This window comes from Podarcis gaigeae (genome assembly GCF_964106915.1).
Source record: "Podarcis gaigeae genome assembly, chromosome: 2".
Taxonomy (NCBI): domain Eukaryota; kingdom Metazoa; phylum Chordata; class Lepidosauria; order Squamata; family Lacertidae; genus Podarcis; species Podarcis gaigeae.
Genome location: NC_139679.1, coordinates 40,997,417 through 41,024,515, shown reverse-complemented (window position 1 = coordinate 41,024,515; position 27,099 = coordinate 40,997,417). Strand labels below are relative to the sequence as shown.

At 40.7% G+C, this 27,099-nt stretch overlaps 1 protein-coding gene across 1 annotated transcript in view; it reads right to left on the bottom strand.

The window, feature by feature from the left end:
* The window catches only part of COX10 (cytochrome c oxidase assembly factor heme A:farnesyltransferase COX10), a 100,538-nt gene extending 77,576 nt beyond the window's left edge, over positions 1-22,962 (bottom strand). Inside the window, exons 1-4 of the mRNA XM_083725955.1 lie at positions 22,819-22,962; positions 19,897-20,020; positions 18,989-19,313; positions 8,270-8,394 (exon numbers count right to left, since the gene is read on the bottom strand). Coding sequence (XP_083582081.1) covers positions 8,270-8,394; positions 18,989-19,313; positions 19,897-19,989 — 543 coding nt within the window. The 5' untranslated portion in view covers positions 19,990-20,020; positions 22,819-22,962. The remainder of the gene's footprint in view (positions 1-8,269; positions 8,395-18,988; positions 19,314-19,896; positions 20,021-22,818) is intronic.
* Positions 22,963-27,099: the final 4,137 nt, after the last annotated feature.

The window sequence follows — 27,099 nt, the reverse complement described above, 5'->3', positions numbered from 1 at the left end:
TGATGGTCTTAATTCCTATCAAGAATTAATAGACTGAAAACCAACAGTACAGAAACATTTGGTGTTGTCAACTTCCGTAACTTCAGAGCACAAGCATATCCAAAAGGCAATAGCAGCGATAACTGAACAGGAGTGTCATGCTATTCCCTCAGATATTTCATTTATTAAGTGAGAAACCGGCTGTTTTACAGTAATATTTTTCTATATTACTGTAAATATTACTATATGTGTTTTTTCCTACATGATATTATTGGTAGGTGGGGGGGCATCTTATTAGTGTATATTTTACTTTTCCTGGAATTGTGAAATAGTCATTCCTGAAAACGGATGAGAAATTTTGCTTTTAATATCATTAAAACCATAAAAATAATAATTAATTCACATCTTGTGTTATTCTTGAGAAAATAGATGAAAGTTATTCCCGGGCTCCAAACATTATATTTAAGGCCCCAAGCGCATAGACATTCTAATTCTGATGCTATTTAAAGTAACTTTTGGTAGATAAGCAGCTTTCCACTAATATTTTCATCACTTAATATTCTGTTGCCATGCAAGAGGCATTCTTAATCTGAAACAGTTCAGGCAGCTATCCTACAAGCTAGAGAACAAAACCTAACCATTATTGTATTTTAAGAGATAAGTATATTTGGGGATGTAGTGCCACTGCAGATTACACAGGCAGATTAATTTTATTAACTACTAAGTTTTTTCTTTGTCTGATGCTATCTCTACATTCCATCACTGCAACCCTTTAATAAGTCTTTGTTCTTCCAGCCATCGGTGCTTCCGGGGGTAAATCTGGCACTGCATCTAAAGGGAGCACCACAACTAAAGTTTTCCTGAAGATCAATCATAAAGGTAAATTGCTTCCCCTCTCCCAACTTTCCATTTTTTAAAAAATAAAAAAGTTAAGTAAATTGACAACATGCGAGTTTCTCACAGCCTTAACCACATCTGGACAGAGTATAACTTAACCTTGGTCGTAAACCTAATTTAGAATATACTCCACCAAAAAAACCACACAGATGATGCAAGTGTGTGTGCGCATGTTATATTTGAAGACTGGCTTGCAACAAATATCTAGTTCACAAACTACCTTGTGATGTTTTTCTCATCACTTTACAAGAATCATGAGCTTATGACAGAGAAATAAACATGAGAGGCAGCAGCTTACAAAGTGCAGCAACAGCAAAGTCAAAGAGTGTCAGTGATGACTGAAGTTGCTGGAGCTAAGATCTATGACCCACACTCATATACATTGCCAGACAACACTCCGTGGGGGCAACTCATTTGTGGAACTCTCCCCCAAAGGAGATACCGTCCTCGTCAAAGACCTTTTGGCATCACCTGAAGATGCATCTTTCCCTACCAGGTATTTGGGTGTGGAGATTAGTGATCTCTATTTTTATGCCTGCTGTTCAACTGCTATATGGTTGTATATATATGCTGTTGGTTTTTCACCATGTTATTGTGTGTGGTGTGGGTTAGACTTTTGTTGGGGTTTGCATGCTGTATGTTGTCCTGGGACTCTATGGAATGAAGGACTGGCTAAAAGTGAAATAAGCAATCTCATATAAGTGAGTAGAAAGTACAGTCAAAAGGTTCACTCATGTGAACCTGCTCTGCTCAAACACCTTAGAATAAAGTTTACCATCAAATCTGTTGCTGTCTAATTAGCATATTTCAATTATTATACCAAAACTGTTTTGTCTATGTATTGATCTTGGGTACTTGTGAATCCAGACCCTCATGAATAAAGTTAATTGAACAAATGGTACAGGAATAAGAATAACATACAAAATGTGGCCTAAGGGCTAGGAAGCATAACCCGACATTGGACTCCAGCTCCTTATTAAAAATGTGCTCCAGACTCTATGCTGGTTGGTGTGAGATTTTAACCAAGTCTGGAACTATGAATTTATGAGACAGCCATTATCGAAAGTGAGAGTTCTAGAAACAATCAATGAAAACATCTACTGGCAGTATTGTTAAATGAAACAGTTTCCACCAGATTAGAAGGTGGTGAGAAGGTAAATCAGAAATCAATTACTAGCAAAATAAAAAATGATGTAGTCATGTAACATCTACATGAAACTGCTGAGTGGGATTATCCAGAATGTGTATGTAGCTTGGGGTTGTTGGGGTTGTTTCTGGATCCTTTGTTGTCGCTTGAGGCTCTGGTGGCCTCAGTGCTGCAGAGTGCCTTCCATCAGCTTCTGCTAGTGGCCCTTCTGTACCCCATCTGGACAGGGGTAGCCTAACCTCTGTTGTCTATGCACTGCAAACATCTAGGTTAGATTAATGCAACACATTATATGTAGGGCTGTCTCTGAAGACAGTTCTGGGTCGAATTCAAAGTGCTGGTTTTGACCTGTAAAGCTTTAAATGACTCAGGACCGCAATACCTCAAGGACACCGTCTCTCCATATGAACTGACACAGACCCTGTGATCATCACCAGAGGCCCTTCTTTGTGTGCCTCCAGAATGAGAGATCTTGGAAGGTGGCTCCCTGTTAATGGAATGCTCTCCCCAGGGAGGCTTGCCTGGTGCCTTCATTATATATATTTAGGTGCTGGCGAAAACATTGCTCTTCAACCAGCCGTTTAGCTGATTAACATTCCATGGCTTTTAAAATATGCATGTAGGAGGGGGATTATTGGTTTGTTTTTGTTTTATTATGTATTTTGTACATTTCTGTTATGTCCCATCTTCACAGGTCTCAGACAATCCTTAATTTAAAGGGGGGAATCTTCTATTAATTATTGTACAAAAGAAAAGGGAAAGTTGTTCCCATATTAGCTGCATAATGCAGACATTCTGACCTTCTTCTTCTGATTGATGTTTATTATGAGGGGAGAATTTTGCTTTACATTGTTTCTTACAAAACCAAAATTTTGTTAGAAGTTTTGTAATGCGAACACAAAATCACCTGTATACGTACATGCACAATGGGCTTTCTAAGCTAATGCAGGAGGCTGCTCTCAGCTACAGTATTTTAAGAGGGTCTCTGCAGTGAGTTATCAGAGCCTGTTTTTAAAAATTATATAGGAATGCATCTCCCTTTGTGCATATAGACACTATCAAGCAATGTTAAAACAGCAGTGTGGATATAAATAGCAGAAAAAGACGATGCAGTCCCACTTTACACCTCTGTTGCATACAGTGCTTTGTTATGAAGCAGGTAAGTCAGGCTCTTGTTACCCTGACTCATACCATAAATGTTTGCCAGTACACACTCAAAACTCTCATCAGCCATGACGTCTCCAAAGTATACCTGGGATTCACAGGATTAAAAGCAGCAGCATGAATGTTGCTCCACACTGACACGCTTCATATTTATAAATAAGCATGACTAAATGAAACAATTTGTGAAAAGGAAAATAACTTGTTACTTTCTCCAGTTTGTTTCTACAGCTATTTTTTTCATCCTTGCCAGGACATTTAATTCAAAATATAATGCATGCACACAACACAAATGCTTGCAAAGGTTTCCCTCCTCCCTTGGTGATGCTTATTATCTGAGACACTCTCCTAACAACAGCACCCACTAATTTATAACATTCTTCCCAAGATCCTTTATCAAGTTTCAGCCACAGGTCAAATAATTTATGCTTTAGAAAGATGATCTCTGCATTTAAAATTTATTGTACTTGTGGAGGTTGGGTCTCTAAGTGCTCATCATTTTCGCAGCTCATGAAATAATACCATCACTGATCAAACCATTCGTCTTCAGTATTGAGGATTTCTTGATGCTCACCGATTTAGCGGAGTTACAATTATGAATCATCGGACTAGCCATAACTTATGATCCTCACAGTAACCAAATGAAGGTTGCCAGGCAGTTAAAATATCAAAGCAGCATATATCAGAGCATTTTTGAGCACGGAGATAGACTTCCAGTGTTGCACTTATCCTATATTTATTATATACTGTAAATTACATCATTGGCTGCCTCCTACACTGACAGCCTTGCACTCCAGAGCTTAAACACCAGGTTTTAATAACCACCACTTGGCAATCTTTTGATCATCAGAGGAAGATGAAAGGAAGCGCTGCCTGCTGCAGGCCGTCTGCTCAGTCAAAACAAAAGGAAACTTCAGAGAAAGACAGACAGAGATGCATCAGGTGTTAATCTCAAATGAACTATACAGAAGTCAAGCGCATTGGCTCTCCATTCTCTATTAATTTCAAAAAATTCCAGGCAGCTACAAGTTGTCTCACCATGCTATACACAGGAGAAAAAGCACTTCCTCCGTGTGTGCGAGAGAGAGAGAGAGAGAGAGAGCGCACATTGCTCAGAATCTCACAGAAGAGTTTCTCTAAACTAAATGAATCCAGTATTCAGATGTTTGTGGTTGTTCAAACCTTGTCTTAAAGCTTCCCCCCCCCCTCCAAAGGAAGTAAAGGCAGTGAAGAACATGCTCCTTCTACATTCTGTTGAAGACAGAAGGCAGTGAGCTGACCTGCTCCCTCCTAATTAATACAATGTGGTTAGCTGTGTGGACTGTGCATTCCAACACTCCAGCCGGTATGGGCTGATAAGGCTTGTGACCAACAGGAAGCCCCATCAGTTTTCACTGGTTTCTTGCTTTGCTGGCACCCCTCCCGAAGGAAACCAAAACCACACCATGCGCCCACATAACTCAGATCGATCTCTCTCTGATCTGGCAGGTGGCCAGAGGCAAAACCAAGAACAAACACCACTAACTGAATAGCCTCCCTTTGTCTTTCTAAGCTTCAACTAGGTGAAATTCAAGAAGACTCAACATGTCAAAATATTAAAATCCTGGTATTCAATCCTGGTATTCACTACACCCTAATTGTAGTTTCCAAATGGTCCTCAACAGGGCTTTTTTAAAATAGAAAATGAGGTTCCAGAACTCTCCTTTTTTTTAGGGGGAGCACCCACCCAAAGTTCTTGAGCTTTCTTTAGGGGGAGCACCCGCTTGACCAAAGCCGCAGGGAAAAATTTAAAACTTTTGCCACCAACCTACACCGCCATTGCATCACTGAAATCGCCCTGCCACCCACCGCCCCTGTCGCGCAGCCCTGAGCGCCATGCAGGGGGGTGGGACCACAACACTGCAGAGCTGCCGGAACACAACTAAGAGGTGCTAGAACTCAGTTCCAGTGGGTTCCAGTTAAAAACCCACTGGTCCTCAAAGGGAAGTCCAGGTACAATGCATTTTAGTGCTGCCAGTGCATGGAGAGCTAGGCTAGGCTAGGCGCAACCACCCATCTTCTGGCTTTTCTTTATTAATTTTAAGAAAGGTTTATAAAAACAAAAAATAGCAAGCATTTTACATCAAATGCCAGAAGTACAGCTATTGCAGACGTGCAATACAATTATCTAAGGCAAACATTCCCCTTCCTGCCCCCACAAATCAGAAGGGGTTAGTATATCATCACTTTTGATTTGTTCTCTTTCCCTGTGTGTTGTTTTCTTTAATTTCCACTGTAAGTTTTAGAAGTTCAATACAAGATATGCAATTCCATCTGCTTCTTTCTCAAGGTACTATCACTCAAACCTAACCATAGCAGTTTATCTTTCAGCTACTAAATTCAAACCATTTTAAACATCCTGCTTTCATCTTTACAATCTTCTCCCACTTTGAACCATTCCACAGTCTCAGAAGAATGCACTTGACTTCTAAGAGGAACATGCAATCTTTCAATATTTCAATGTTGTACGTTTTGTTGTAAACAACACTACACGTTTTATCTGCATGGCAGTGCCATAAATCAATCTCTGAACTCCAAAAAAAGATATTCTTTCTACATAAAGATCTGACACTACAAAAGCTTGATTTTCAGTTTTCATAAGGAGATCAGAAAACAGGTTTACAACCCTAAAATGGGTATTGAACTAAAGTAAAAGCAGGTTAGGTAAAGCAACTGAGACTGAGGAAAACATAATTTACCTCCAGGATCACATCACAGGGTGGGATTTCCATTCCCCCCCCTACTTGTTTAATAAAACAAAAATGGGCAATTCATCATTGGGATTTCTTTCCTATTCTACCCCCCCCCCCCGGACTTGAGGGTGGTGCATTATATTACACATATACAAATCTTGTAGCTCAACAAGCCTTTTGTTCAAGACTTTGGTGGAGCTCAGCTTGTTAGAGTGTTGTGCCGATAATGCCAAGGTTGCAGGTTCGATATCTGTATGGGACAACTGCATATTCCTGCATGGCAGGGGGCTGGACTATATGATGCTCAGTGTCTCTTCCAACTCAACAATTCTACGATTCTATGACTTTATATTTGTCACTTGTTCAGTGATGTTACCTCCACCTGCCTTGTTGCAAGAAGGACCTCCTGCAACTATACTGCATCACCATAGTTGCAAATTCTGACATTATGTCATGTGTAGTTTGGCTCTTTTGTGATGCCGACATCACACGAAAGTAATCTGTCACTCAGCCTCAGTAACAACCAGTAACCTACTCCTCAGGTATATTTTGAGGAAAAGCACAAAAACTATAAAGGCTCACATACACTAACTAGAATAGAAGCATTGCCACCCGACCCCACCCCACTCACCATTCCCCCCTCTACCTCTTTCCTTCCTAATGTAACACTAATGTCTCACAACAAATGAAATTGATCTGTAGAAAACACAACTGAAAAAAGAGACATTGCACATACTTCTGTAAACTAAGAAATATTTTGTTTAAAAAAAGCTATACAGTGGTACCTCAGGTTAAGAACTTAATTCGTTCTGGAGGTCTGTTCTTAACCGGAAACTGTTCTTAACCTGAAGCACCAATTAGCTATTGGGGCCTCCTGCTGTCACCGTGCTGCTGCTGCGCAATTTCTGTTCTCATCCTGAAGCAAAGTTCTTAACCCAAGGTACTATTTCTGGGTTAGTGGAGTCTGTAACCTGAAGCGTCTGTAACCTGGAGCGTCTGTAACCAGATGTACCACTGTACAGTGGAACCTCGTGTTATGTACCGTCCTCCTTGCAAACGCTTCAGGTTACGAGCTCCGCTAAAACGGAAGTAGATGCTCCTGGCTGCAAACTTTGCCCCAAGATGCGAATGCAAGTTGCGTGCTGGCAGCAGCAGCAGCGGTAGGCACCATTAATGAAAGCGTGCCTCGGGTTATGAATGGTTTCGGCTTAAGAACAGAACTCCGTAACAAATTAAGTTCGTAACCGGAGGTACCACTGTAAAGGCTCTGTGAGCTGTGCCCTATACACGATTAGTAGTATTACTACTACTAAAAGCCAGTTCTATTTCTCTGTAACATCTGAATCAGGAGAGGCCATGCAAGCCCTGGACCAGTGCCTAGATTCAGTGGTTGAATGACAGCCAATGAACCAACCTCTAAAGATGGACTTGCTGTGGGTAGGTAGTTCCCAAATCCAGAAAATTAGTCCACTCCTTGCTTTGGATGAGGTCATGCTCTCACTGAAAGAGCAGGTTCATAATCTGGGAGCACTTCTAGATCTATATCTGTCACTAGAGGCCTTGGTGGGTAGGAGTGAATTTTACCAGCTTGGGTTGGTAAGACATCTCCAGCCATTTGTGTATCAGGATAGCCTGACCACTGTTGGCTATGCGCTCATAACTCCAGATGGGATTACTGCAATGTGCTTATGTGGTGCTGCCCTTGGAGCTGCAACTAGTGCAAAAGGTGGCAGCTTGATCACTCAGTAGGGTGGAATATCACAATCAGATTACACCATTGCTGAAAGAATTGCACTGGCTGCGAATTAGCTACCAGGCTAGGTTCAAGGTGCTGTACTGGACTAAAAAGCCTTAGGCAGAATGAGAACAGGGTACCAAAAAGATAATCTCATCCCCTACATACCCAGTTGACCACTATATTCTGCAGGAGGGCATCCAGCTGATACAAATCTATCCAAAGGTCCGTTCCACACGATCTCAGAATTGCACCTTTAGCATGGCAGCACCTACCCTTTGAAATTCCCTCCCATTATATGGCAAAAGAAGCACCTTATTTATGTAACAATAAACCATAGTTTCAAGAATGTACACCTGAATTTTCTTCAGTTCCCCCCAACCCAGCACTGTGTCTATTTTGTTTATTTTTACTAATGCTGCCAAAATAGGTGGAGTCTTTGGGAGCCAGAAAAACTGCTTGCACCCCGAATGCTGCTTTTATACCATCAAAAGTAGCACCACTTTGACAAGACTTTAATGCTGTCTTAACTCGTGTTCCCAAATAAACATGTTATGCTTGATGTTCATATTTTGATCTATCATCACACAGGAACTGCAAAAATGATGAAGCACCAACCTGGTTGATGGAATTAGCAGCGCAGGACGATAGGCCTGTTCCAAGGGAGGCAAGCAGGAAACACGTTAGGTCAAACGGTACAGGTGCCATTGCAAATCCAGCTGAGGCAGTACTTACAACCAGGGCTGTAATGCAAACGCACACTTTAGTACCAACATGTTAATAAAATATATCACTTACAGTTTTGCAGCTGGAACCACTGCATATCAATTACAGTATTATAAAGACAACTTCATCACAGACAACTTTGAGTTTTTTCCAGCTCTGAGACATCCTTATTCTTTTTGATAATACTGCCATGATAACAGTGTCCTCCCCCTGCCTCGTGATTAACAAGGGAAATAGAAGAAGCTGCTCCTGCTCTCAGAAATATGAGGGTGTTTTCCTATGTTGGCACATAGTTGTATACTCTCTGCATGTGGCCTTTAGCAACTTGCCTAGGGTGAGTATCAATTTCCACCAAGCAACTAGGCATATTCCCATAACCAGGAAGCTAAAGTCACATGTGCAGCCACTATCACACTACTCAGCTCTCTCTTCCACCCTTCTAGCCTTATGACACTTAAAAAACAGCATAATGAAAAAATTAAGGCTGAAATTAAATAAAGGAAAGATGGAGATGGAGAGGTAAGTCAATGGTGGTGCCAGAAAAAAATCACAAACGACATATTTTGCTGCCTTCCTATTTGAGTTTTGTCAGAAACACTGGGTTTCCATTAGTAAAGGTAAATGCCTTCCTTTAAATTCTGACAAGAAGTTTTAATTAAATTTATCAGAGCGAATACTCAAAATCTATTTATTTTAACAAAACACCAGTTCATTTATAGAAGGAGGGAGGGGGAGCTGTCTGTATGGCATTATCATTACAATGACCCTCAAAGAAGTTCTAACATACTGTAGCCAGTGTTCTAATTAAAGTCTCCATTGATTTCTCCAGATTAATTTCAGGCAGTCATTTCATTGCGACTTATCAGGATCTCATTAAAAGCAGCTGCACTACATTCTCATTTATCCAACTGGAATAGATATTTCTGTAAGCTTGCCCAGTATCCCACACGCATAAAACAAAGTTTATGCTGTCAAGTGCATCATCAGGGCCTTGGCTAAAGCAAGGTTTAAGTGCATGCCTCAAATTCAGACCTAGAGACCTTCATCTATGTCTTTCTAACTTTTAGAGCTGCCTACTATAAAGTAGGGTGGGTGGAGAGGTAAAACTCTGGGTGATTTGAAATAGATCAGCAAAGATTTCAAACTTCTAACATTGTTGTTTGATGGCAACAAAATGACTCTTCCCACCAAACCCTACATTTTACTGCTCAAATGAAAATTGGAGTTGGGGCAGAAGTTAATTTGGTATGAAGAACTGTGATCTCAGTTCAGTTATTGTCTCAAAACAAAATCATTGGTTCAGAATTCTTTAATTCTTTCTCAGTCCTCCCTTAAGTGCATTACCTTCATTGCTGAGCCCATGTAGAGGTTCTGGTTTTGGATCATGACATCTTAAAACAGCTTGAGAACTCGGTACCTAATGGAATGCATCCTTCCATATGTACCTATCCATACCCTAAGGAGGGGGTGGGGCAGCTAGAGATGACTGGATTGCCTGTGCAATCAGGTTCCCCTTGAAGTTGATCCCTGCAGCAAGAAGGACTAAAGTCACCACCCATCAACTAATGGGTGGCAACTTCAGGAGTGCTTGGGGAACTTGGTCACACAGCCAATACCTGCAAAAAGCAGATACATCTAGATGTAAAAGTGGTTACAGCTTTCCCATTGACTCCAAACTTTAAAGGAAAAGAGTCTGCAGATTGCACATTGACAGCTAAAGTTAAATGTGAAATGTTTTTAAACAAACATACTCGCATTCTACTAGTTTGTCATATACTGTACACTAAAAAAAAGAATCCATATATGCCCATTTCAAGGTTGCTTATGACTTTCCAATAGTGGCAATAAAATAAAAACCCAGAGGCTTCCGGAGGCGGCGCGAACGGTAATGGCTGCCCTTTCCTAACCGGGAGAGGGGAGCTCCGCTGGAAAAGGGTCGTCCGCTACGGCGAAGCGGAGACCCATTCTGGAAAACCGCAGGCAGCGGAAGCCTGCGGTCTCGGGACCCGGCGGGCGCCAGGAGCAACCCCCGAAACGTTGAGGGAACCCCGTAAGGGGCTCCGGATCGCAGAGGGGGCAGCGGCGCTGTGGGTCTATGCGCATTCAGCGGAGCGAAGCCGCGCTGCCGTTGCCGGTGAGCGCCGACCTTTCTTCCTGCAACACAAGATTCTAAAACGCAACAACCCGTGAGTAACTGAGGACTTTACTAAATTTTGGGACTAAAAATATTGAAAATAAGCTGAAAGCGGAGAGACGAGGAAAAGGAAGTCCGTCCTCCGCAGCCATTGACTTTTAAAGCAAAGAGCAGGAGGAGTGGAGGCATAGAGAGAACTTTTGACAGCTCAGATTGAGCACCCGCAGAAATTACCTTTAATCCCTTTAAAGACTGTAAGCAACTGATTTTTGGACTTTTATCAGGACTTATATACTCTCTTCTTTGTGGATTACAATTTTATTTAAGAAGCCCAGGTGTCAGAACTGCCTGAGCAGTAGAACTGTCAGACTGCAAATTTGGATACATTCTATTTAAACTTTGAGACAGTCTGAGGGAGTTCAGAATGGTTACGTTCTTGCATTATGGAACTCCAGTAAGCACAACTTGAAATATTGTGGCAAACCTAAAACCAACTCTGCTAAAACTACTTTTGTGAAGATCCCCAAGTATTGGTTCAGATTTCGTATGTGGAATGGACTCTTCTTCTTAGGACATTTTATGCTCCCCCTAGAGGATTGAGGATTTATAACAAAAACATTGTTTTACTTTCCATTTCCCGGCCCTCTGTTTGATTGCTACCACCTGGGCCGTAGCTTTCCCATGGGAACAACTCAGCTTGACCTTGACTGCTAGATAACTTTGGAATGAGTGGCGCAAAAAGAAAGGGATTAAGAACTAGACAAACAACTCTGACAACCTTAACTGCAGCCTCACAAGCACGCAGATCATCTGTGCCTACTCTGCCCTCGGAGGAAAAAGCTACCTCCCTGTCACAGGCAGGGGAGGAAGAAACTGAGGAATTACAACTAGAAGAGATGGCCTCAGGAGGATCTGGTTCTGTATTAGAGAGAATTCTTGAGAAATTGGAGTCTTTGGACAGGAAAGTTGACCAACAAACTGCGAAAATTGACCTTAATACAGAAACTTTAAACAAATTATCTGGGCAAGTTGCACAGAATGCACAAGCAATCGGACAACTGAAGGAGGCTGCAGGTGAAAATCAGAAACTGGCCGAAGAGACCAGCCAAAGAGTGGGAGAGTTGGAAAAAGAAGTAAGGCCGCTCAGCAAGCAGGTTGGGGAACACCAGACCTACCTCTCTATGTTGGAACTTCGGAACAGGGAGACTAACTTAAGGATAAGATCGATACCAGAAGTGGAAGAAGGTAATCTAGCTGAGTTTTTGACCAAAGAATTTTCCAAGTTCTGGGGTTTAGAGGAGGAAGACTTTAAAATTGTGTCAGCCTTCAGACTTGGAAGACTCACAAAGAGAGAAAAGCCCAGAGACTGTTTGATTACGTTGAGATCAAAGGAGGAAAGGGACAAGATTTTGGGCCTGCACTACGGAAGATCCCTGAACATTTCGGACAAAAGAATTGAGATTTTTAAGGACATTCCTAAACAGCTGTTGGACCTTAGATCTGAATATTTGGACTTAGTAAAACTGCTGAGAAGCAACTCAATCATCTTTAGGTGGGACTTTCCCCAAGGATTATCCTTTACCTTTAGAGGGAAGAAGATTAAAATTAGAACTTTGGAAGATAGGGATAAGTTTTTGACTGCCTACGGAGAGGACCTTCATAAAGGACTTGAACTACCCTCAGGGCCTGAACCACCACAGGTACCTGTACCTCAGAACCCTGAAGACTCACAGAACAAAACACCATCCCAAGGAAACTAAACAGATCCATCCAGGATGTCTCTGCAACTTTTAAGCTGGAATATAAATGGCTGTAACAGCCCGGAAAAAAGGAAGAAAATCTTTCACATATTAAAAAAGGAGCAACTAGACATTACTTGTTTACAAGAAACACATGTGACTAGGCTCCACAGAAAAATATTGGTAAATAAAAGGTTAGGCCAAGAATTTATATCTTCGGATTCAGTTAAGAAGAGAGGAGTGGTGATATATGCAAAGGAGAGCCTCTCACCAAAATTTCTATTTAAAGATGAACATGGAAGAATTTTGGCAATTGAAATACAGCACCAAGGAGAGAAAATTTTGATATTAGGAATCTACGCTCCAAATGAAGGGAAATCAGAATTCTACAAGAAGTTGCATGAGATTATGCTGGATTATCTGGACTATGATAACATCATCATGATGGGAGACATGAATGGGATCGTTTCAACGAACATGGATAGGTCACAAAGCCAAAAGGTTACTAAAGATGGCAGACTACCAAAGACCTTTTTCGAAATGACAGACAACATGGACTGGATTGATATATGGAGGACAAAGAACCCCTTGGGGAAAGAAGGAACATTTTTCTCTGAAGCCCAACTGACTTGGACAAGAATTGACCAAATATGGATTTCTAGAGGTCTGGCTCCTAAGGTGAAGAAAGTGGAAATCTGCCCAAAGACCTGCTCCGATCATAACGCGTTGAAAATGGACATGACATTATTACCAACCGGCTCCTTTAGATGGAAGATGAATGACAATTTGTTTAGAGATCAGGAGATTATTAAGAAGGCCAAAAAAACAATAAAGGACTATTTTGAGATAAATTTGAACACTGCTGTGGAAAAAAGAACAATCTGGGACGCAAGCAAAGCTGTGATGAGAGGGTTCTTGATACAACAGAACGCCATAAAGAAAAGACTACAAAATGAGAAAAAGGATAAGATTTTGGGGAAAATTAAAGAGTTAGAGAAGAAACTAAGAGTAAACCCGAAGTCACAGCCGATCTTGAGAGAAATTAAACTTCATCAGGCACAATACTCCAAACTGATAAATCAGGAAATAGAATGGAAGATTAAATCAATGAAACAAATAACATTTGAATCGGCTAATAAATGTGGGAAACTGCTGGCTTGGCAGTTGAAGAAGAGACAAAAGCTGAACATAGTAACAAATTTGGAAATAGAAGGAAGATATATTCAGAACCCGGTGGAAATTAGAAAATGTTTCCAGAAATATTTTAAGAAATTATACACTCAAGGGCCACAAAATGAGGAAGAGATTGCAAAATTTTTGGAGAAAAATGGACTTAAAAAACTATCACAAGAAAATAGATCACTCCTGAATAGTAAAATAACACGATTAGAGATAGAACATGCCATTCAGAATATGAAGCTGGGCAAGTCTCCAGGGCCAGATGGCTTGACCTCCAAGTACTATAAGATATTAAGTGACTATTTGATTCAACCACTGATGGAGGTCAGCAATGAAATTATGGAGGGAAAGAAGGCGCCTGAATCGTGGAAGGAAGCTTTCATCACATTGATACCAAAATCAGAAACTGAAAAGACACAACTTAAGAACTACCGTCCCATTTCCCTTTTAAATGTGGATTACAAAATATTTGCTGACGTTTTGGCAGGAAGACTCAAAAGAGTTTTAAATGAGACAATTCATAAAGACCAGGCAGGCTTTCTCCCAGGAAGACATTTGTTTGCTAATACAAGGAACATTATTGATATTTTGGAACTTTTGCAAACAAATATTAACACTAAAGCAGTTTTAATTTTTATAGATGTGGAGAAGGCCTTCGATAACATCTCTTGGAAATTTATGAAGGGGAATTTAAAAGAAATGGGAGTGGGGCGGGGTTTTGAAAATGGGATTGACGCGATTTACTCAGAACAAAAGGCAAAACTGATAGTCAACAATGTGGTTACAGAAGAGTTTAAGATTGAAAAAGGGACACGACAAGGCTGCCCGATTTCCCCCTTGCTGTTTATTTCTGTCCTGGAGGTGCTCTTGAACTTGATTAGAGGGGACCGGTTGGTGCAAGGGATTCAGATCGGAGCGAAACAATATAAACTTAAAGCTTTTGCAGATGACCTTGTTTTGACATTGCAAGAGCCAGAATCTAGCACAAAAAGAGTGTTACAATTGATTCAGGACTTTGGTCGGGTAGCGGGCTTTAAACTAAATAAACAGAAAACTAAGGTGTTGGGAAAAAACTTGACAGATGCAGAGTCAGAACGGTTTCAGAGAGAAACAGAACTAACTGTGGTTAAAAAAGTAAAGTACCTAGGGGTAAACATAACAGCAAAAAATCTGAGTCTATTTAAGGACAATTATGAAAAATGTTGGTCTGAAATTAAGAGAGACTTGGACAGTTGGTCAAAATTGAAGCTTTCTTTGCTAGGCCGAATTGCTGCTATTAAGATGAATGTATTGCCTAAGATGTTGTTTTTGTTTCAAACATTGCAAATTGTGGATAAGACGGAGTGCTTCAGGAAGTGGCAGAGAGATATTTCTAAATTTGTCTGGCAGGGCAAAAAGCCCAGAATTAAGTTTAAGATATTAACTGATGCGAAAGAAAGAGGGGGCTTTGCCCTGCCAGACTTAAGGTTGTACTATGAAGCCGCAGCTTTCTGCTGGCTAAAAGACTGGCTACTTCTAGAGGACACTGATGTGTTAGATTTAGAAGGTTTTAACAATGCATTTGGTTGGCATGCATACTTATGGTATGACAAAGTTAAGATCAATAAGGCCTTTAAGAACCATATTGTCAGGAAAGCAGTGTTCAATGTCTGGACAAAATACAAAGACCTATTGGAAAATAAAACTCCAAGATGGCTATCACCTCTGGAGGCTAAGGCCCGAAAAAGACCCAATATGGAGGCCAAATGGCCGAAATATTGGGAAATAATAGAGAAAGAGGGCAATAATTGGAAATTGCAGAGTTTGGAAAAAATGAAAGACAAAGTGCGAGACTGGTTACATTACGCTCAGATTCAAGAAATTTTTAAAAAGGATAAAAAGTTAGGATTCCAGGTGGAGAAATCGAAGTTGGAAACAGAATTGTTAGAACCTAAGACTAAAGTACTCTCAAGAATGTATAACTTGCTGTTGAAATGGAATACACAAGATGAAATGGTTAAGTCGGCCATGATAAAGTGGGCACAGGATATTGGGCATAATATTATGTTTGAGGATTGGGAAAGGTTGTGGACCACGGGGATGAACTTCACGGCATGTAATGCTCTGAAGGAAAATGTAATGAAAATGATATATAGGTGGTACATGACCCCAGTTAAACTTGCCAAAATATGCCATGTGCCAGACAATAAATGTTGGAAATGTAAGGAAAATGATGGAACATTCTTTCACCTCTGGTGGACTTGTCCCAGGGTGAAGGTCTTCTGGGAAATGATATATAATGAGCTGAAAAAGGTATTTAAGTATACCTTCCTTAAGAAACCAGAGGCCTTCCTCCTGGGCATTGTCGGCCAGATGGTGCCAAAGAAGGATCGAACATTCTTTTTGTACGCAACAGCAGCAGCAAGGATACTTATCGCCAAGAAGTGGAAAACTCAAGATCTACCCACTCTGGAAGAATGGCAGATGCAGCTGATGGACTATATGCAACTGGCTGAGATGACTGGCAGAATTCGAGACCTGGGAGAAGAGAGGGTTGAAGAAGATTGGAGGAAATTTAAGACTTATTTACAAAAATATTGTGATTTGGTGGAAAGTTAAGTAGGATGTTTGATCATAAATAATTGGCCACCACAAAATCGGATCGGAATGGGATGTAAAGTGAGATTAAGAGAAATTAATTTACAGAGGACTATATTTAAATAAGTGGTTATAAAATTTGCAAATTAGATGATAAATTGCATGGAAAAAATCTATGATGATGAAAATGGCAGCGGGAGATGTGAGGAAGTCCAAAGAAGTTATGAAACTCTGTTGAGATAAAAATAAGGTTGTTTATTGTCTTTGTACTTTATTTTGTAAAAACCCCTAATAAAAATTTTATTAAAAAAAAAAAATAAAATAAAAACCCAAACTCTTAGAACATTTAAAATATAGAAAATTAAATTTTAATCCTAGCCTTTTTCATTTGAGCTTTTAAACTGAAATCCCTACGCTTCAGAACTTCTATGCTAAAACTAAGCTGGAGAAAAAGGTGTGTTTCTTATTTAATTTGTGGGGGAAGAATTTGATCATATTACTGCAGGTTTTAATATTTCCCCAAGGAAAGCTACCATTCTCCTAAACGCTTGGCATGTATGTTTTTCTCCTTACATTCTCACACTTTGTTCACTGAAACACTAAATATAAGAGCAATGCTAGTGGTAGGAGACTCACCAATTTGTTTACTTAGTAAGCCTAGATTTGTTTGGAGTAGTTATATATGTTTCATTAGAGGTTACAGCATGAACATTAAAAAGAGGCTAAGTACTTAAAGCATTCTTGCATTTAACAGTAATTTGAAACAAATGTTCGTAACACTTCTTGCAGAAACTAAGCAGGAGCCCTAAAAATAAAGCAGATTGTGATGCTATGATATATCAGGGAACTTTTGGAGGAAGAGAAGCTGAAGTGTGAACTCTTTTATTTTGCTTCCTCTGTGCATCAATAAAAATACCGGTAATTCTTTATGAAACTACAATATAGTACCTATCAAGAATCTGCAAAATCTATGGAATACCTTTGGTGGAATGTGCACTACTGCAAAGTCTAGGAGTACTATATTGTATTCTTGGTAGGAGAACAACAACTAAAATTAGAGCGGCCTAGAAAACCAAACGTTTTGTAACCAGTATTAGGGAACAAAATAAGATAATGAGTTTTTTATTAAAACGTCTAGGAGATTTAAATGCTTAAGAACTAATTTCTGCTCTCAGTAACTCAATTAAATAAAGAAGCATTCTATCAATGAAGCAAAATATAAGCCAATGCTTATTCTCTATTCAGACTTTACAGTACTTGGTATAAATAACCCAAATTCCTAAAAAGTGAACACACAATATTCCCAAGCTTCAAAACAATTACTTCTTTTGAATGTTCACTTGTCCTTAGGCACCAGGGGAAAACCTTCGATATTAAAACAATATATGGCCTTTTAATGGTGTTGGGGGGGGAGTGTATTTATTTCTGTTTTTGTTATGTTTTGCATTTTGGTTTTGTGTGTCTGCCCTGTGATCTTTGGATAAAGGGCGGTATTTAATTTAAATAAATCAATGAATTAAAATTGTAATAGCCTACTTGACCCATGTGAGGCACATTATTAGCATCTACGATCATCATCCACTATGTGTAGCAAGTATTTTTATTTCTAAAATTCAACCCACACAACCGCTGCAAATGTGGGTTCTCATTTATGCTTACTTTGGGTTGTGCCAAGCTTCCCTGCCTGATTTGAGGTGATTACTTCCCTTCAGCCTCTTACATACTCTTTAGCAAGGCCCTCTCAACCTTCCAAAGAGGTTTTGCAGGGGAAAAGAAGTAAGAGAAAGATTGGTTGGGTGAGCTGCCATCTACTTGTGTGACCACTGGATACAGTGCTTTGATTTTGTATTAACAGTTAGATTGCTTACACAATTACTTGGCCTGAGACAGTCTCAGCTTAAGGTACTGAAACTTTAGGTTTGTTCAAATCAAGGTTAAACTGCACAAAGAAAGATATGACATGCTGGCAGTATAAGGAATGGATACAGACTAAGTTCCCTTGTGCCTGCACAGCCGAAAGTTACACCAACATCAGGTATAGTACCATGCTGGTTATACCTATTCCTGGTTATACCTACCCTGGTTATACCTATCCAGAACAGGTGCAAGGGCAAAAAAATGAGCACCATCAAAGGTCATGCAGAGACGCTTTTTTTGCTCTTAATTTCTTTTTAACTCTTAATTTCTTTTTAATATTTTATAATTTTATTGTTTGGGTTTTTTTGTTTTTATATTGTAAACCACCGTGATATATCTTGATGATGCAGTGGTTTATAACTAAATAACAGGATTTAGAGTCACATGCTCACCCAAATCTTATTCACTCAGAAAGAAAACATAATGAACCAGCAAGAAAGGTGTTTTAAATTAATGCACTCTTAAAGAGCTCAGCAGAGAGCCAAAAAAATTTCCCCCTTTCTCCCATGCCATTTTCAGAGCCACGATGTAATATAACTGCCCATTACTGCACACCAGCAGCAGTATATAAATCCACTCATGCTAGAAAGCACATAGCATAGAACTAACTCTCTCCACATCACTTTGTTTAAGGGAACACTGGAGAAAGGGGACTTAGCCGTCTGTTGCTTGCACAAAGTTGGAAGGGCATATTAAACTTGGGTTTTCTACTTTCTTCTCTAAACCCTTGTACACACTCTGACAATTCCAGGTACAAGCACACAAATAGAAATCTCTGACCCACTCCAACTCAGGATGTAAAAAAGGCAGCCCAAACAGGTAAGGAAGAACTCCTCATATCAGAGTACAACTGCTGTACAGTACATGTCTCCATCATCCTCAATTGAGTCACCCTCAACTGAACTCACCTTTCAAAGCCTGGCTACATGACACATCCCAAACATGCATATTTTAAAGAAATGCCATTGAACTTTGCAGCCCTTGCTTTTACAACAAGAATAGGAGAAGCATGCACATATATATATATTGCAATAACCTACACCTCTGAAAGAATAACAATATTACCTGTAAGTTTGATTTTGGACAAACGAGCTAAAATGCCTGGTAAATCATCCAGCTCTAGTTTCATCTCTTTCCATTGTTTTTCTTCCTTGGATGCAGGTCCTACTACAGTTCCTGTGCCTCCGGCGATTACTGTGGACTTCAGTGCTTCAGATTCATTAATAACTCGTTTCTCAGATAAAGGCGGCAGAAGAGGTGAAACCGATCTGACCTCATGGATAACCGTTTTTTCCTGACCTGAATGCTGGCCTTCAAGGAAAGGAGGTGCAGTTGATTCTGACTTCAACTTTGCTCGCTGGCTGAGGGCTTTGCTATGCTGTGTTACATACTGAAAAAAACAACATAAATTTGTGAAATAAAATAAATTACTTTTTATTATAGATTCTGTGGGCCTATGAAGCTATGTAAGTATCTACAAATTTAATTCAAATTCTCAAAAGTTTTAGATTATGCGGTTTCTATCACATTGCTTGGATACATAGGTCACATTATCCCAAATACACAGAAAGGTGAAAACCTCTCTTGAGCTATTGTGGTCTAGAGAGTAGTTTTAATTTGAGCTGTAAACTGTTTATGCTGTTTCAACAAGGAAAGTTCTTTGTCACTGATATGCAACTAAAGCAAACTCAAGAGTAGACACAATGAAATCAGTGGATTTAAGTGCACTGATTTTAATCAGTCTATTCTGTGTATGACTAACACCAGATATTTATAGAAAAAGCTTCACCTCACATCACTGCTATAATCACATTATTTATTTATTTTCCCTTCAAGAAGTTTCATGGAATAGTCTTTGTTTTCCCTTTGTAAGTAATGAATACTATTATGCGAGAAATCTATACAGTACAATGAATGCAGAGTCTTGATTTTCACTGCCTTTTGTAGCACTACACAGTATTACACCAACTTACCATTCGCTTGATGAAATGTAACTGTTGAAATGTAACTCCTCTTACTTTGGTGGCCCTAAAGAAACAAGCAAACTTGCATGGCATTTGCTGCATGGCTTTTGTCTTGAAGGTGCTGAAAAAAGACCTACAAGCAAGGGGGGAAAGTCTGAATTTACTTACAATAGAGATTAGATTGAAAACTATTACAAATTCTCAGTTTCATCAGCAGGAAAAGATGCAAATGAAAACAGAGCATAAAACAAAAAATCCTTGCAAAATCCAAGGGGAAGTCATTCAGTGTTTCCTTTCAAACAACCGATCAAGCTAATCTTTTCCACTCCTGCTACTGCCATTGGCTATAAAACTGTTTATAACTAGACAAGCATCAACAAAATGGAATATTTACTTAAAAGTAGGTATTGCCCATTAAAATAGCACCAGAGTTGAACATTCACATCAGGAGAACATTTCTGGTTTTTGCACCAGCTGCAATGTGTGTGTTTATTACAGATCTTAAAAACTACAACTATGATATAAGACAACCATAAAACTTCATTTTTAATTGTCACAGTAAAAAGTCTCATGACAATAAAGGCAAACACTAAAGCAATGTTTATGAGCCTGGTGTACGTGCTTCAGTTCGTCAAGTCGACACATCACAATTCCACTGAATGCTCACTAAAAAGTAGCTTCTATGTCTGGAACAAACAATTTCATTTATTTAACATGCTTTTTTGTATGCTTGCACAAGTTACTCAGAGAAAGTATGCCTATTAACACACATTATTTTAAATAGGAAAAGTGCATATTCTCTCAAAGGAACACAAATCTTGAGTTGAAAAGAAAGTAACATAAATCCATGGTGAAGGGGGGGGACCTTTAGCCACATACACATTTAAAGGAGAGAACAAAGAGAATGTAGAGAAAACTTAAATACTTCTACATACTAAACATTTTCTCTCTCTCCATCACAAAACCCCTGAACCTGCTTCCATTTTTATGCTGTTGTTTAAACTTTTATTGTAGGGGATGGTTTTGTTTTTAATTGTTGCAAGTCACGCTAAGCAACTGAGATACCGAAAGTGCAAGGGATACATTGTCTAGATAATATATAAAAGAATCAACATATTTTAAAGAAACACATGAGGCCAAAGGGGAAAAGTCACTAAGGAAGGTGTGCAGCATCCTAGCCAAATTGCCCCTTTCTTGATATTTTAAACCAGTGCACCAGGGAATTCACTTAGAGAACAGAAGTTCATTTCTCCCCATCACAACATGAACTACAGCCCTGAAAAAGAGACACTAGTAAGTCTAAGTGCCTGAAGCTTTCTTCATTGCCATATTTCTGTGTAGAACTCTGCCAACATTTTCATTTACCTCCATGTAACACCCCTTCTTAAGGAAAATAGGAAACTGTCTTATACCAGGGTCAAACCATATGAGAGCTGTTACCCCTCTTCCTCTCAGACAGCTACAAATCCCAGTGTGGTTTAATTAACTATGCCAGCGACTGAACTTAGGGCATTCTGTAATACAAAGGATGTTCACCACCACTGAACAACATCCACTGCCAATGTCTTATCTACTTTCAAATCCACACAAATCTTTCTGTCAAATCCTCCTTGACCTTACCCTGTTAATCTTGCATTTTCATATCCCAAGAGATCTCTGACACTGATCTTTAACCTGTTGTTCCATCATCACAAACCATTCAAAGGATCTCAGCTCCCTCAAAACGATCCACCCTCTGTGTCTTATTGCCCCTTGTATCCTAAACTGTCTTCCAGAACTTTAAGGGATGGTGTGACTCTCCATTCTGCCAACCCCCTCAAAAATCCTTCTTGAGGCCTTAGACACAGCCCTTTAGTCTTGTCCCAATAAACATAAGCCTTAAAAGATACAACTGAAATGAATGCACCTTCTTTCCCTGGGTATCCTTGCCACCATCTTTTCTTTTTGTTCAACTAAGATAGTACAGTATAGGAAAACAATTGAAGAGTGCATAAGCAGAGAAAGATTTTTCTCACCCAGCCTATAACAACAAAAACCCCAGCAAGTTATGCTTTTTAGCAAGTTGCACTTTTTATTGAAGGCAGCCCTGTATTGGAAAGTTTTTAATGTTTAACGTTTCATTGTTTTTATACGTGTTAGAAGCCACCCAGAATGGATGGGGCAAGTCAGCCAGAAGGGTGGGGTGTTGTTGTTGTTGTCAGCAAACACAGCAGAAGAGAATGGGGGGCTGCTTTCTCCCCCAATGTTAGCTATTTATTTATTTATGTATGTATGTATTTATTTGGCACCACCTGTGTACACAGAAGTTACCACAGGCTTGTAATTTAAAACTGACACCATGAAACAGAAGCTGTAGCCAACAACACCAGCTTCAGCTCAGTAATCAAGCATACATGCCTTGGGACCCTTAAAGCAAACCTTTCCATTTAGGAAAAGCAATCATATCTATAGCATTGTTGGGAGAAGACTGCTTTGGACTAGCTGCTCACTCTTTCGGCTCCGCTTCTTTTACCATCACTCCGCCTCTGTTCAGCGGGCAGTGCCCTGCTTTGCACGTAGAAGGTCCCAGGTTCAGATGCCCAGATAGGGATAAGGGAAGGCCTTGCCTGAAATCCTGGGGAGCCACTGACAGGCACCTCACATAACATTTAGTAAGCGATGCCACGGTCTGACACGGGGCAAGGCAGGTTCCTATGACCTAGAGTCGCCCTTCCGAACACACGGGAGCAGAAGCAGCCGTGCAAAGAGGAGAGGCGACAGGCAGAGAAGCCCGGAGGAGAGAGCCATTCCTTCTCTGGCACCTTCCGAAAAGGCGTTGCCCCTTCTCGCCTTATTTTGGCACCTAAGAGTCCCTGCCCTCCCTTCTTCTCCCGCCCCGGCGGAAGGGGCAAGAGCTCCCCGAGGTTTTTCCTCCCAACTTCCCTTTGGTACCTGCGGGAGCCCGAGGCGGTGCGCGGCGTAGAAAGGGCAGAGAGCGGGACTCGGTGCCCGCCCTGCCCTTCGTTCCCCTCAGCACGGTTCCGTGGGCGCCGCCATCTTGCCCGGCATGATTGCCACCCGGCCGCCCTCCGGATTTCACTTCACTTCCGCGGAGCTAAGGCGGGACTTCCGGGAGATGGGTTTGTTCGGCGCGCGCGGCTGGAGAAAGTCGCGTTTTAAGCTAGGCGCGCGCGGCGCGGGGAAAGAACGGGTGGAGGTCGCGCGCTGCACCTGGCAGGTGCTTTGCTGGAATCGCAGGCGCTGCGGTGGTGCAGAGCGGGTCCCTCTTCGTGCCCGGTGTCTCCAATATGCTTCAGCCTCGGGGAGGGTAGCAGTGGCTCCTGGCCAGCGGGAGAAAGCGAAGCTGCGCCTGTTGAACTTCTGCCCCTGATGTTAAGGACATCGTGGGAGAAAAGCGGGCCGACCACGCTGCTGTGTTTTGCGTTGGCGGTCTTGTCAGCAACGTCTACAAATAATATAGGATGGCAGCGCACATTATTTTCTATCTTGCAAAGTACCTAAAATCAAGAGATAGGGTGCTTCCAGGCAGATGTTTGATGGTAGGGTTGGTGCTGCTCAACCAGCAATTCCACAGAAAAACTGACATGCTGAAACGTCCTGGGTCAATTCTTTTTCACAGAAACAGATCGTTGTTATTGATGGTTGTTTATTCTTATGTTTACATACCACTTACATGCCAGAATGATCTAGTTTGAGCCAAGCTCTAGGCAGGAATGGATTTCACGCTGGGAGTCAGGTACCACAGCCAGTGAGCATGCGAATAGAGGCATCCATGCAAGTCAAAAGTAGGAAAATCCCACCCTCTTTACTCTCTGGATCACAAAAGGCGATATTTCGCCTCCTGATGACAAAAACCAAGAAGAGCGGTTAGTGGAATGTTGTACATATCAGCTTGTTTAATCCATCTTAAGTGTGCATTTAGAGTGGACTACAATCCTGCCCAGGCCAAGACAGTGCTGCTTCCTTCAAGACTACTGCTACCTTCTTGCTGGGATAAAAACTGTTCATGGCTGGAGCAACTGAGAATTCAGAATAGGCAGATCACTCAAGAGAAAGTGTTAAGCACCTCCCCGCCACCCATTGCTCAAGACTACAACCTCCCACAGCTGCAGACAAGGCAACAGTTACACACAGCTGTCAGTCACATGTAGCTTGACCCTTAGTGCCTTCTTTTATCCCACAACTGCGATTTTTGTTGGACCCTAGCATGTTTATACTGTGTTTGGTGGTTGTGGTGTGAGATGTTGCAGTGGAATTCCCTGAAGAAACTCAGGCTGAGAAATATTCAGAAGCTTCTTTCTTTTGGACAGACAAGTAACCGAGTTTTGGTTTTAGAATTATAGACAGGCTGGAGGCTTTGGCATTTACCTTCCCTAGAGAGTTTTGAACTGGACTGGGGACTTTTCTGACTTTATAGTAGAATGTTGGAAGCAAAAGAAAAAGCTGGGAACCTTGAATAACCTTTCCCCACTGGAGTCAGTAGTTTATTTGGACATTCCTCACATTCATCAACAATTAAGTGCTGAAATGATTCCTTGTTGAGAGGCGGTTGGCTTCTTTTTTTGTTTTTCTCAAAAGAACAGTTCCAAAAGAGATAATGAAAAATACACTTTTCTATAACTGTAATAAATGCATGTTACCTACAAAGCTAAAAGCAGACCCTCCCTGATTTGTGCTAGCTCATCAGGATCTCAGTAAACTGCCTCTTTTTACTGTCTTTCCAAGATAGTAATGAAAGGAGGGAGTCTGATAAATGAAAGACCACAATATCTAGCCAATGGGTAGCATTTAGTTTGGTGAGTCACAAGGCATATAGCCCTGTGACAAAAGCTGTGCTATAAATGCCAAAGTGAGTAGGAGACGCTACTCATCTCCTTAACACTTCCCTTCCCCCTGGGCTGTTTTTCCACTCAAAATTGTTGCTGAAGATTAATTCAAGGGCGGGGACATGAAAGAGGTTCAGCACTCCCTTCCGTCTGCCAATCCTCCACTATGATTGGTGCCATACAATCCTCTTGGCTGCTGAAGAAGGGCTTCTAGGAGGTCACACTCCTTTCTTCCCAGCATCTTGACTGGCTGGCCAGTTGGCTGAAAGAAGCCATGACTGCTCCAGTTTGGATCAGGACCATGTGGATGAAGGAGATCTTAATCCTTCTTCCCCATGCTGCGGCAGCCCAGTGCAAGCCACGCACCCACAAAGTTGCTATTTGCTGTAGAGGGATATGGGGAGGGTAATATAGGTGCAATACAAACTCACTAGGTCCGTATGTTTTCGCTTTTATGGCTAATAGCAACTGTTTGCTGACATTGACTATTGGCATCAGTGCTCTGAAAGTAGGTGGTAGGGTTAAATCCTGCAGGCACCATGGTTCTGATCCAAACTGGGGGTGGAGGATGCTATGGCTGCTTTTAGTGGTTTTTTTTTTTTGTTGTTGTTGTTGTTGTTTTTAAGGCATTGGAAATGCAATCACTTGTCTTTGATGTCACAACAACCATTAGCCTCTGGACCCAGGTTGCCTATTGAGCCAATAGCTAGAATATTGCTTGCATGTTTCCCTTTATTCATTCTGTATCTGTACTAAAATAGCTAGGGCATCCTTCTCTAAGCTTTTGCCTTGTAGCTGTTTTGTACTGCAGCTCCGTGAGCCTCAGCCAGCACAGTCTTATGACAGTGGAGATAGAACAGAGCCATCACGGCCAGTATCCTTCTTTTAAAGCCACCCTAGTTGGTGGCCAACACTTCATTGTTGGGTACAAATTCCATAGGTTAGCTATATGCTGTGTGAAGAAGCACTTTCTTTTGTCTCTTCTGAATCTTCCAACATTGAACTTCATTCTGGAATATGTTTTCGGTTTCCTGTTTGACTCTGTACTAACATTCTACTAGAGTTCAAGACCAGACATCGTTTAAACAATATTTCTAGGAAGTCTAAATTTTACCCAGTGTATTGCTGTGATGCATAGTTTTTTTATTCTTCATTTTTCACTGGCTGCTATATAAACAAGACATACTAGTGTCTGCTCCTTCAGTACGATGCAATATTTAACAAATTGAGCCCTATTAATGTTAATTATACCTATGTATTAAAAACATTACGCAGTCCTTTTTCCTATTAGTTCAAATCATAAATGTGACAGTGGTGGCTTAATTAGGTTTCTGCAGTCTAATACAACTGCAAATATAGTATCAATGCAATATCAAGTAGATGTGGGTTTTGATTCACAAAGAATGCAAAAGTTTAATATTAACGTATTTTGTATTGTACAATTCTCTATTGTATTCTTCATTGGCATTGTACGTTGCACTTGATGGCCACCAGTATTTAAATATTTTAAATTAATTCCAAAAAATATTCAAATGTAATGACTTAATATGATAAAAGACAAATCTGGGGGCTGTATATGGTTCGTGAGATGAAACACCAGCAAGAGTCTTTACTGGATAGATTTGTTGTCAGAAAATGATGCTAAATCCTACCATAAAAATACATGTGTGCTTCATATAATTTGTCACTGATGTTAGCACCCCACTGAGACTTGGCATACTTTCCAATGCAGGGTTTAAAAAAAACCTAAGTGCAAAATAAATAGTGGAGTGGGGTGGGGGTACCTGCTGTTTCATTTCCTAAGTGATGTGTAAAAGGTTATCAAAGTAACTACCAGGAAATTTAGTTCAATGGTGGGATGTAGTACTGGAGACATTGCATAGCTGTAGTTCTGTTCTTCTGGTCTGGTCTGCTAAGTATGTATTGTTATGGGTTAGCGGGGGAACAGGGATCCCCCAGATCTCTGGGTACCAGATTTTCCCATCTAGATTCTTGGGTGCTGGGGTTTAATCAGAGCTGACAGGCTGAGCTTGCTTTTTCTGCCTGTCATTTTCTGCCATTAAGAAGGGCAGAGGGAGATGATGTCATCTACAAGGCAAAAGACCCTACAGGTAACCCTATGGGAGTAGGGGGGAGTTGCCAGGGCAACTTGGGCCTTATGTCACATAGAAAAAAAGTTGTTCTTTTACACCAGTGGTTCTCAAAGGGTGTGGTACACCACACTGGTATGGCAGGAGAGGATGGCAAGTGTGGCGGGACAATTCAAGGACAAAGAAACATTTAAACATTTCAGTGTAGCATGGTATAGTAGAGTATCAAATTTTTATTTATATGTTTTTACAGAATATGGATAGGTATCTTTTCAAAGCCAAGCACTGCTAGGACT